Source organism: Nicotiana sylvestris, chromosome 9 (assembly GCF_000393655.2).
Source record: "Nicotiana sylvestris chromosome 9, ASM39365v2, whole genome shotgun sequence".
Taxonomy (NCBI): domain Eukaryota; kingdom Viridiplantae; phylum Streptophyta; class Magnoliopsida; order Solanales; family Solanaceae; genus Nicotiana; species Nicotiana sylvestris.
The window spans coordinates 111,580,172-111,592,738 of record NC_091065.1 but is presented as its reverse complement, the minus strand read 5'-3'; the positions used below and the strand labels follow the sequence as shown (position 1 = coordinate 111,592,738).

The window sequence follows — 12,567 nt, the reverse complement described above, 5'->3', positions numbered from 1 at the left end:
TTGCAAAGTTAAATATGCTCATTATGTGTTTCTTATGTGTAGGAACGAGTTTGGATGATAAATGATCAAAAGATGACAATGCGACACAAAAAGAAGAGGTGAAAAGAATTGGGAGCTAGTCCAATTTAGTGCGTTGCATGAAAATGGACGCGAAAAAGGAGAAAAATGAAGGCACAAAACAACAAAGCGAAGTGAAGGCACGGATCGCTTCGCGAACTGAAAAATTGCAAAAGCTAAGTCTGAGTCTATGGCCGTGCGCTACGCGAAGGCAGACGCGCCCTCCAGTTCTCCTATCCGATTTTGGATTGACTTGGACAGCCCTCCACCCTACCTAGGTAATATAAATACATCCTAAAACATAACGTTGGAGGAGAAAACACTACTTTAGGGTTACACAACACCTTTGGAGGCAAAAATATACTAGGAGCAAGGAGGAAGACTCAATCACGAGTTTTTTCTTTCTTCTTCCTGTTTTTTATTGTTGGTTATGAATTTTAGTATTGTATTTTCAAATACTACTATGAGTAGCTAATTTATTATTTAGAGTTTTGATGGAACCTTTTGGAGGATGAATTCTTGTTAAGTTTAAATATAATTTAGCCTTTGAATTTCTTTACTTGTTCAACTACATGCTTATTTCTGTTGATTGAATGACCATCAATTGACTGTGACTATTTATTATGTATTGCTTGGGAAAGGGAACATATTTAGGTAGTTGTTGAACAACATCACTCCTTACGTATATAAGGAATCAATACGACAGGTTTAAAGTTGGGATTAGGAATAACAAAGTCTTGACGTGGTCATAGTGAGTGGTAAGAATGTGCCAGCTAGCATAGTTCAGGAGAATATGTCTAGTAAATTATTGTAGTTGCTCGGAAGAGAGTTACGATACCTGAAGTGCACACGATCAGAAAGAATAATGTCACGACCCAGATTTTCCGTCCTCGGGAGTTGTGATGGCGTCTACTAATACGAGCTAGGCAAGCAAAACCCTTAAACTAATTACTTCATTACCAATTTCTTTCTTTTTTTAACAAACATAAAGTGATAACGTATAAACAGAGGAATTTAATTTAAGTAGAAGAAAAACATAAAATATGTGAAGTCTATATCTATTACAACTGCTTAAGCCTTAATCACCCAAAACCTGGTGTCACAGTACCACAAACGTTCTAAGACTGCTAAATACAAGGTCTGAAAATAAAAGACACGATATTTCTGAAGCAAAAAGATGAAACAGGAAATAAAAGATAGAGGAAACGTCAGGGCCTGCAGACGCCTACAGGTCTACCTTGGATCTCCACGTGGACTGAAGGTAGCCTCCAAACTACGGTCCAAGAGCTGCTCCGGGATCTGCACATAGTGCAGAGTGTAGTATCAGCACAACCGACCCCATGTGCTGGTAAGTGTCTAGCCTAACCTCAGCGAAGTAGTGACAAGGCTAGGACCAGACCACCAAATAAACCTGTGCAGTTATATAATATACAGCGGAAAGTAAAGCAGGAATAAACAAATAAAGGTGGGAGGGGGAAAACATGCTTAGGGGAATAACAGGTAAAAACAGAATATCAAAAGAATTATAAAGGAACCAAAATCCAACTGCTAACAAGGATAAGGAAAACAAAGGCAGATTTCACTTTCATTTCACATCTTGTTGCAACCGTGCAACCCTATCCCATTTCATTTACCTCGTTGCAGGCGTGCAACCTGATCCCATTTCACATATCTTGTGGAAGGTGAGCCACCCGCTCCCATTTCATGTATCTTGTGGCAGGCGTGCCACCCACTCCCATTTCAATATTCTCGTGGCAGGCGTGCCACCCGCTCCTATTTCAAATATCTCGTGGCAGGCGTGTCACCCGCTCCCATTTCAAATATCTTGTGGTAGGCGTGCCACCCGTTCCCATTTCAAATATCTTGGGGCAGGCGTGCCACCCGCTCCCATTTCAATTATCTCGTGGCAGGCGTGCCACCCGCTCCCGTTTCAAATATCTTATGGCAGGCCCCGCTCCCATTTCATATATTTCTGTGGCCGTGCCACCCGATCTCAGTTACAAACCAACAATAAACACAAAGAATCGAGGCAAGGGAACAAGAGCAATATAACAACTTTCCCGGCAAGGGAACATTAATATTTCAACAACATCCCGACAAAGGAACAACGATATTTCAACAATATCCCGGCAAGGGAACAATAATATTTCAACAATATCCCGGCAAGGGAACAATAATGATAATAACATGTGAGGCACAATAAACCACAACGGAATCATAACAATTATAATACAAGACCCAGGGCATGCTTGACACCGACGTATAGACACTCGTCACCATGCCTATACGTCGTACTCCACAATTAATATGTAGCAAATAAGACACAACTCCTAATCCCTCAAGCTAAGGTTAGACCAAACACTTACCTCGATGCCACTAACGCAAATTCACGTTTCAATTATAGCTTTACCTCTTGATTCCACCACCAATTCGCTCGAATCTAGCCACAAGTTACTTAAATACATCAATAAACACTAAATGAATCAACCCCAATGCATGAAAATGAGTTTTCCAAAGTTTTACCCAAAAAGTCAAAAATCGCCCCGGGCCCATATGGTCAAAACCCGAGATTCGAACCAAAATCGGATTACCCATTCCCCCACGAACCCAAATATATAATTTGTTTTGAAATTGGACCTCTAATCGAGGTCCAAATCCCCAATTTTTGGAAAACCTAAGTTCTACCCAAAACACCCAATGTCCCCCATGAAAATAATTGACTTTGAGTTGAAATCATGTTAAAAGATGTTAATGATTGAAAGAAATGAGTTAAAATCAACTTACAATCGATTTGGAAGAAGAGTTGTTCTTGAAAAATTGCCCTAGGGATTTTGTGTTTTGAAAAGATGTGAAAATGGGTTAAAAATTCGTCTAAGTATAAAAGTTGCAGGTTGCAAATGTGGGAAATGCGAACAGGGGTTCGCAATTGCGAACCCCGACCTCTCCTAGGTTGGGAAATGTGAAGGGGTCTCGCAATTGCGAGATGGGAATTGCAAAGACAGGCTCGCATTTGCGACCCAAGGCTTAACAGGGGAGTTTCGCTTTGCGAAAGGATTCTCGCATTTGCGAGAATAGAGCTGGTCTGGATTCCTTCGCAATTGCGATCAGCCACTCGCATTTGCGAGCGAGGCTTCGCAAATGCGAAGCCTGCAGGCCTGCTATGCACAACTGAAAATCTACAATTTTTCTAAGTCTAAAATGCACCTCGTGGCCTATCCAAAACTCACCCGAGCCCTCGGGCTCCAAACTAAATATACACACAACCTCAAAAATATCCTACGGACTTGTTCGTGTAATCAAATCACAAAAATAACATCATGAACATCGAATTAAACCTCAAAATCAATGAAATTTCTCAAAACTTCTTTAAACATCAAATTTTTTCAGTTAAGGTCCGAATCACGCCAAACGGATTCCGTTTCTTACCAAATTTCACAGGATTATCTTAGGTCACATATAAGACCTGTATCGGGTGCTGGAACCAAAATACGGGCCCAATACTATCAAGCTTTAATAAAAATACATTTCCAAACATTATAAACAATTTCAGAAAACAATTTTCTTCAAAAATTCATTTCTCGGGCTTGGGACCTCGGAATTCGATTCCGGGCATACGCCCAAGTCCCATATTTTCCTACGAACCCTTCGGGACCATCAAATCACGAGTCCGGGTTCGTTTACCCAAAACGTTGACTGAAGCCAAATTAATTTATTTTATAGTCAAGATTTATCATTTTTCACATATTTTCACATATAGGCTCTCCGGCTATGCGCCCGGACTGCGCATGTAAATCGAGGTGATGCTAAAAGAGGTTTTAAGGCCTCAGAACATAGAATTAATTTTAAAAACAAGTGATGACCTTTTCTCCATCTCTAAAACAACCGTTCGTCCTCGAACGGACATAAGAAGGAAGTACCTGAGTCGGGGGAAAGATGGGGATAACGGCTCCGCATATCGGACTCAGACTCCTAGGTCAATGCCTCAGTAGGCTGACCTCTCCACTGAACATGAACAGAAGGAATGCTCTTTTATCTCAACTGACGAACTTGCCGGTCTAGAATAGCTACCGGCTTCTCCTCATAAGACAAGTCATTGTCTAACTGGACAGTGCTGAAATCTAACACATGGGATGGATTGCTGTGATACTTCCGAAGCATGGACACATGAAATACTGGATGCACGGCTGACAAGCTCGGCGGCAACGCAAGTCTATAAGCCACCTCTCCCACTCGATCAAGAATCTCAAATGGGCCAATGAACCTAGGGCTAAGCTTGCCTTTCTTCCCAAATCTCATCACGCCCTTCATAGGCGACACTCGAAGCAATACCCGCTCACCAACCATGAATGCTAAATCACGAACCTTGCGGTCGGCATAACTCTTTTGCCTGGGCTGAGCTATACGAAGCCTATCCTGAATGATCCTGACCTTGTCCAAGGCATCCTGAACCAAATCCGTACCCAATAACTGAGCCTCCCCCGGCTCAAACCATCCAATCGGAGACCGACACTGCCTACTATATAAAGCCTCATGCAGAGCCATCTGAATACTCGACTGGTAGTTGTTGTAGGCAAACTCTGCAAAAGGCAAAAACTGATCCCACGAGCCTCCAAAGTCGATGACACAAGCTCGGAGCATATCCTCCAAAATCTGAATAGTCCACTTGGACTGCCCGTCCGTCTGAGGATAAAATGTTGTGCTCAAATCAACTCGTGTGCCCAATTCTCGCTGAACTGCTCTCCAGAAATGCGAGGTAAATTGCATACCTCGGTCCGAAATAATAGACTCGGGAACACCATGAAGACGAACAATCTCCCGAATATAGATCTCAGCTAACCTCTCGGAAAATAGAAGACTGCCATAGGAATGAAATGTGCTGACTTGGTCAGCCTATCAACAATAACCCACACTGCATCGAACTTCCTATTAGTTCGTGGAAGTCCAACAACAAAGTCCATAGTGGTACGCTCCCACTTCCACTCAGGAATCTCAATTTTCTGGAACAAACCACCAGGCCTCTGATGCTCATACTTAACCTGCTGACAATTCAAACACCGAGCCACATATGCAACAATATCCTTATTCATTCTCCGCCACCAATAATTCTGCCGCAAATCCCGATACATCTTCGTGGCGCCCGGATAAATAGAGTACCGGGAGCTATGGGCCTCCTCTAAAATCAACTCTCGAAGACCATCCACATTAGGCACACAAACTCGACCCTACAATCTCAAAACTCCATCATCACCTAAGGTAACCTGCTTGACACCTTCGTGTTGCACCGTGTCTCTATGGACACACAAATGGGGATCATCATACTGCCGATCACAGATACGCTCCAATAAAGAAGAACAAGCGACTATGCAAGCTAACACACGATTGGGCTCAGAAACATCCAACCTCACGAACTGATTGGCCAAAGCCTGAACATCCAAAGCAAGCGATCTCTCACCGACTGGAATTTAAGCAAGACTGCCCATACTGACTGACTTCCTACTCAAAGCATCGGCCACCACATTGTCCTTTCCCGAATGATATAAGATGGTGATATCATAGTCCTTCAACAACTCCAACCACCTTTTCTACCTCAAATTCAACTCCTTTTGCTGGAACAAATACTGCAGACTCTTGTGATCCGTGAACACCTCACATGCCACGCCATACAGATAATGCCTCCAAATCTTCAACGCGTGAACAATGGCTGCCAACTCCAAATCATGAACCGGATAGTTCTTCTAATGAATCTTCAACTGCCGCAAAACATAGGCAATGACCTTGCCATCCTGCATCAACACTGCACCAAGTCCAATACGAGATGCATCACAATAAATTGTATAAGACCCTGAACCTGTGGGCAATACCAACACTGGTGCCGTAGTCAGAGCTATCTTGAGCTTCTGAAAGATCGCCTCACACTCATCCGACCATCTGAACTGGGTACCCTTCTAAGTCAACCTGGTCATCGGGTCTGCGATAGATAAAAACCCCTCCACGAACCGACGATAGTAGCCTGCCAACCCTAAGAAACTCCGAACCTCTGTAGCTGATGCTGGTCTAGGACAGTTCTTGGCCACCTTAATCTTCTTCGGATCAACCTAAATACCCTCTGCTGATACAACATGACCTAGGAATGCAACTAAACTCAACCAGAACTCACACTTCGAGAACTTAGCATATAACTGACCATACCTCAAGGTTTGAAGAACCACTCTAAGATGCTGCTCGTGCTCCTCCCGACTGCGGGAATAGATCAAAATATCATCAATGAAGACTATCACGAACGAATCCAAGTAAGGCCTAAACACTCGGTTCATCAAATCCATAAAAGTTGTTGGGGCATTTGTCATCCCGAATGACATCACCAAGAACTCATAATGCCCGTATCGAGTGTGGAAAGTTGTTTTAGGGACATCGGATGCCCTAATCCTCAACTGATCGTAGCCAGATCTCAAGTTAATCTTTGAAAATACCTTGGCACCCTGAAGCTGATCAAAAAAATCATCAATCCTCGGCAATGGATACTTATTCTTGATTGTAATCTTATTCAACTGTCGGTAATCAATACACATTCTCATCGATCCGTCCTTCTTCTTAACAAACAATACCGGCGCACCCCAAGGCGAAACACTCGGCCTAATGAAACCCTTCTCAAGCAAGTCTTGCAACTGCTCCTTCAACTCTTTCAACTCTGGTGGGGCTATATGATACGGCGGAATAAAAATGGGTTGAGTGCCCGGAGCCAAATCAATTCAAAAGTCAATATCCCTGTCGGGCGGCATACCTGGCAGGTCTGAAGGGAATACCTCAGGAAACTCACAAACAACGGGCACCAAATCAATAGACGGAACCTCAGCACTAGAATCACGAACATAGGCCAAATAGGCCAAACACCCCTTTTCGACCATACACCGAGCCTTCACATACGAGATAACACTACGGGTAGAATGACTAGGAGTCCCTCTCCACTCTAAACAAGGTAAACCCGGCAAGGCTAAGGTTACAGTCTTGGCATGACAGTCTAAGCTAGCGTGGTAAGGTGATAACCAATCCATCCCTAATATGACATCGAAATCGACCATGTCCAAAAGAAGCAAATCTACACGAGTCTCAAGACATCCAATCACAACTGTACATGAATGATGGACTCGATCTACCACAATAGAATCACCCACCGGTGTAGACACATAAACAGGGGCACTCAAAGAATTACTAGGCATAACCAGATACGGTGCAAAATAAGATGACACATACGAGTATGTAGACCTTGGATCAAATAACATTGAAGCATCTCTATCACAAACCAGAACCGTACCTATGATAACTACATCAGAAGCCTCAGCCTTGGGCCTAGCTGGAAGAGCATAACATTGGGGTTGGGCCCCACCACCCTGAACTACATTTCTGGGACAGCCTGCTTCTAGTTGGCCTCCACATCTAGCGGTCTGAGCTCTACCTCTAATGCCTCTACCTCCACCTGTAGCACCTCTACCCCCAACTCTAGCTGGTTGGGCCGGTTGTGGAATGATAGCATCCTAGGAAGCTCAACTCTATTCAAGGACATGGATGAAGCTTTTGAATCTCAAAGATGACCTTTAATAAGAGTTCAAGCTAAAGAATTACAAAACAAGATCATTAGACTTCAAGTGCAAATGAAGAAGTTATTAATTGGGAGGAAGAGCTCAAGGATAAAGGATGTGAATTGGCTAGGTGATAGCATCAAGGACAAGGATAGAGTTTTGGAAGCTCCAAGGCCATATACAAGATCTCAAGCTAAAGAGTTGCAAACTAAGGTTGCTAGACTTCAATGGCAAATAAAGAAGCTTTCAATTGTAGAGGAAGAGCTCAAGACCAAAGGAAATAAATTGTCCAAATTTTACAATTATATGGTGGTCCAAATTGAAGTCCAAGAGGAGGAAGATTGGGTCACCAAATTAGCCCTTGAAGTCCATCAAAAAGGGCTCAAAATAAGTTTAAAAGAGGTCCAAAAGGGGGTGTTTCAAAAGGAGCCCAATTGGAGTCCAAACCAATGGCCCAAACTAGTTGTTTTAAGGCCCAAATCTGCCCCAAAGGGTCTTGGCCGCCCTCACCTAATTTTAATGACTTTTCTTACTCTTTAGCAACCACCCTACCTAATTGTAATGACTTTGTATGCCTTAGCAACCACCCTACCTAATTTTAAGGACTTTTATGACTTAGTACTCCTATAAATAGGGAGTTCTTCTCATTCATAAGATACAACATTTATTGATTAAGTATATCATACTTTGAGAGTTCTTTTGAACCTTTGTTACTTGTGCTTTGAGATTTATCTTTCAACCTTTACTAGTTCTTAGTTCAAGGTAGTAAGATTACTTCTCTTTTATGATATCTTTGATTCCTTTGTGGTATTCTTAGAAGGCGATTAATACTAGTTATTAATTGTTGTCTCAAGTTACTCGTAAAGTGGTCAAGATCCGAATCTATTGTTTTGATTTGCTTTTTAAGTAAAGGCGTTTGATTTCTTCCATAAATCAAGACGTTGTTACTTTGATCTTGTCAAGGCTATAGAACTTACGTTCTTGGAAGTTCTTGGAATTCTTTCCTTGAATTCGTCCCATATCCTTTATTTTCATCTCTTTAATTCTAGTTGTTCAATTCCTTGTTGTTATTGTTTCCGCATTTACTTCTCAAATTCTTACTCTAATTTGGATTCCCGACCTAGTTGTTATCAAGTGGTATCAGAGCGGTTTTTATCAAGATTTCGTTCTTGGTAAGTCTTGGGATTTCTTGAATACTAAGAGCAAAGAAAAGAAAAGAAAAAAAATTAAAAAAAAAGAAAAAAAGAAGCGAAAATCAGTTTTTAGAACAAAAAAAATAGAATTGAGTGCTCTCCGGAATATTTCTTTTGTATCTAATTTGTTACCAAAAATTAACAAAGGAAACAAGAAGAGGGGATCCTAGATTTTCTTACTCTTTCGAATCTAAACATATAATCCTTTCCTTTTTGTTCGCGTCATGTTTCAACCGAGCCTAATAGTTCTAGGATTTGGTTTTTCTTTCATTAGTTCCCCAAAAATCTGAATTTTACTACTAAGAACTTCATACGAGTTGGTTTAACTATAAATCTACAAAGTATTTTGTTCAAAGGTCATTTCGAGAGAAAAAAAGGATAAAGTGTGTGAGAGAACAATTGAAAAAAAAACAAAGAAGCCAAATTTGAGAGATTCATATTTCCTTTAATCTATGTCAAGATATCTCAAATAGGTAGTTGCAGTGGAAGGAGTAGATCTATGACTCTTGAAAGGTCGATATTACAATATATCGAATGGAAAGAAGACAATGGTAAAGTTATTTTTCAAACAAGAGCTAAAGTGATGTCTACAATTTATACCCTTAGAATTGACAAAGCATTTAACTATAACTTAATTAGCACTTATATGGTTGAGAAATTGAACTTGCCTTGTGTTGAACATATTGATCCCTACATGTTGAAAGGAGTAAAGGTAGATAAAAGAGTGTTATTACCATTCTCTATTGGAAGGTATGAGGATGTGATCTGGTGTGATGTCATTCCCATGAATCGTTTTCATATCTTGTTGGGAAGGCCATGGAATATCTATAGAAGTGCTTCATATAGTATCGAAAAAAATAGATACTCTTTTGAGGTTAATGGGAAGAAACTCAGTCTTGGACCTTTGACTCCCTCACAAATTTGTGCAGATGAAAAGATTGTTAAAAAGAATATGGAAAAATACGAGAGAGAAAAGAATGAGAAGAGTAAGGGAGTGCATGTTGACATTCCAAGAGAGGAAAAAGGAGAGGTTGTCTTGAGTAAAAAGAGTGGGATGTCAAGTGAGGTAAACAATGATCTTGAGAAAAAAGAAAAGAGAGAAAGCAATAAGAGAAACAAAGTTTGTAAGGTAGAGAGAGAGAAACAAGAGAGATTGAGTGAAGGAAAAGAACTCTTTAGTGAGAGAAAAGAGGCTAAGGGTGAGGAAAACATTAGTCTTGCGATAAAAGCCAAAGAGAGTGTAAGCAAGAAAAACGTTTCTTTACTTCCTAACCCATTAACTCTTTCTTGTTTTAGTTCTTGTGATTTTGTGCAGCCACGTGATGAAATACCTTTTGAAAGGAGTGGTGAGGCGCAAGAGATGGTGGCAAAAGATCCAATTGGATTCCAACATAAATTCGGCAATATCAATTCTTGTTGGATGGTGGAAGACAAAAGCTTGATTAAATTCTTTGTTATTAAACCTTTTGACTATTTCGATTCTTATTTACAGGGTTATGACATGGAGTTGCCTAAAAGCATTGCTAAGGTGGAGCCATTGCATAAAAGAATACAAGGTGATGATGTTCCATTGGTAAATAAGTCCAAGTATGGTATGTATAATTGGTTTATTTGCATTCTTGGTCTTTCTAGAACACCTAAGGTATTTTTGGAGGTAATGAATTACACTCTTATTTCTTATATTGGTGACTTTATAATTTTTGTAGATGATGATATTTTGATGCACATCAAGTCATTAACTATAATATCTAAGTTAATGTGTAAGAGTAATTCGCTTCCTTTTGAAATTGTGTATGACATAGATGATTACTTATTCCAACTTGGTGGAAAGAGGCATGGAATTTCTGTGAAGAGGCTTGCAAATGAGTTAAATATTTCTTCTTATCTTATTCAAGTGGCTAATGAGTTTTCATGTGCTAAAGAATGTGATCTTTGTTATGTGATGGGGAGTCATTCTTCAAGTCATGTTCATTGTAAGATTGTAAAAGTATTTGTTTCTAGTAAAGAGGATATGCATGATTGTTGTAATACTGGTGATCAAATACTCTTTCATGTAGAGGAATCCATGAGATTTGTAATTGTAGTTAGTAGTCTATATCATGAATGTATCTTGTTTGTTAAATGTGGTAAAGGTACTTATATTAAATGGATGTGTAGTTACTCTCTTATAATTTCTTTATCATGTATACTCATGGACTGCCGTACCGACAAGATCGAATTGCAAGTTCCATTGCATGGTGCATCTAAGAGAGGTTTTTATTGTATTAATCTAGGTAGACATAAATTTTATTGGGATGATGATGTCCATATTCTTTATAAGGGAGTATTTATACCTATTAGGATTGATTGGGTTAAATGGACACATTGTCACTATCTTATTTTATTCCTACTATTTTTTCAGATTAGTGGATACCATTTACTAGTGCGTGTTTTCTTTTTCTTGCAAGGTCAAAATTCGAGGACGAATTTTCTTCAAGAAGAGGGGAATGATAGCATCCTAGGAAGCTCAACTCTATTCAAGGACATGGATGAAGCTTTTGAATCTCAAAGATGGCCTTTAATAAGAGTTCAAGCTAAAGAATTACAAAACAAGATCATTAGACTTCAAGTGCAAATGAAGAAGTTATTAATTGGGAGGAAGAGCTCAAGGATAAAGGATGTGAATTGGCTAGGTGATAGCATCAAGGACAAGGATAGAGTTTTGGAAGCTCCAAGGCCATATACAAGATCTCAAGCTAAAGAGTTGCAAACTAAGGTTGCTAGACTTCAATGGCAAATAAAGAAGCTTTCAATTGTAGAGGAAGAGCTCAAGACCAAAGGAAATAAATTGTCCAAATTTTACAATTATATGGTGGTCCAAATTGAAGTCCAAGAGGAGGAAGATTGGGTCACCAAATTAGCCCTTGAAGTCCATCAAAAAGGGCTCAAAATAAGTTTAAAAGAGGTCCAAAAGGGGGTGTTTCAAAAGGAGCCCAATTGGAGTCCAAACCAATGGCCCAAACTAGTTGTTTTAAGGCCCAAATCTGCCCCAAAGGGTCTTGGCCGCCCTCACCTAATTTTAATGACTTTTCTTACTCTTTAGCAACCACCCTACCTAATTGTAATGACTTTGTATGCCTTAGCAACCACCCTACCTAATTTTAAGGACTTTTATGACTTAGTACTCCTATAAATAGGGAGTTCTTCTCATTCATAAGATACAACATTTATTGATTAAGTATATCATACTTTGAGAGTTCTTTTGAACCTTTGTTACTTGTGCTTTGAGATTTATCTTTCAACCTTTACTAGTTCTTAGTTCAAGGTAGTAAGATTACTTCTCTTTTATGATATCTTTGATTCCTTTGTGGTATTCTTAGAAGGCGATTAATACTAGTTATTAATTGTTGTCTCAAGTTACTCGTAAAGTGGTCAAGATCCGAATCTATTGTTTTGATTTGCTTTTTAAGTAAAGGCGTTTGATTTCTTCCATAAATCAAGACGTTGTTACTTTGATCTTGTCAAGGCTATAGAACTTACGTTCTTGGAAGTTCTTGGAATTCTTTCCTTGAATTCGTCCCATATCCTTTATTTTCATCTCTTTAATTCTAGTTGTTCAATTCCTTGTTGTTATTGTTTCCGCATTTACTTCTCAAATTCTTACTCTAATTTGGATTCCTGACCTAGTTGTTATCAGGAACACTCGGTGCCTGAACCATGGCACGGGAACCCTAATGCTGAGAGCTACTCGGTGCTCGAGG

General features: G+C 40.0%; 1 protein-coding gene across 2 annotated transcripts; it reads left to right on the top strand.

Moving 5' to 3' along the window:
* Window positions 1-8,871: 8,871 nt before the first annotated feature.
* On the top strand, window positions 8,872-12,082 carry LOC138876960 (uncharacterized). Of its 2 annotated transcripts, none has more exons than XM_070156246.1 (2): window positions 8,872-10,383; window positions 11,275-12,082. In XM_070156246.1, exons 1-2 carry the CDS (start codon window positions 9,327-9,329, stop codon window positions 11,907-11,909), a joined length of 1,692 nt encoding a protein of 563 aa, XP_070012347.1. In that variant the 5' UTR covers window positions 8,872-9,326; the 3' UTR covers window positions 11,910-12,082. The 2 variants fall into 2 exon arrangements, with proteins under 2 accessions (XP_070012347.1, XP_070012346.1); XM_070156245.1 differs by having other exon boundaries at window positions 10,630-12,082.
* The last annotated feature ends 485 nt before the right edge of the window (window positions 12,083-12,567 follow it).

What these genes read in the sequence shown, in the direction of transcription:
- LOC138876960 (XM_070156245.1), top strand. Translation starts at nt 9,327, where the DNA reads ATGACTCTTGAAAGGTCGATATTACAATATATCGAATGGAAAGAAGAC. An exon ending in ATTGCATAAAAGAATACAAG is followed by an intron (nt 10,384 to 10,629) that starts GTGATGATGTTC and finishes TGTATGACATAG; the next exon opens with ATGATTACTTATTCCAACTT.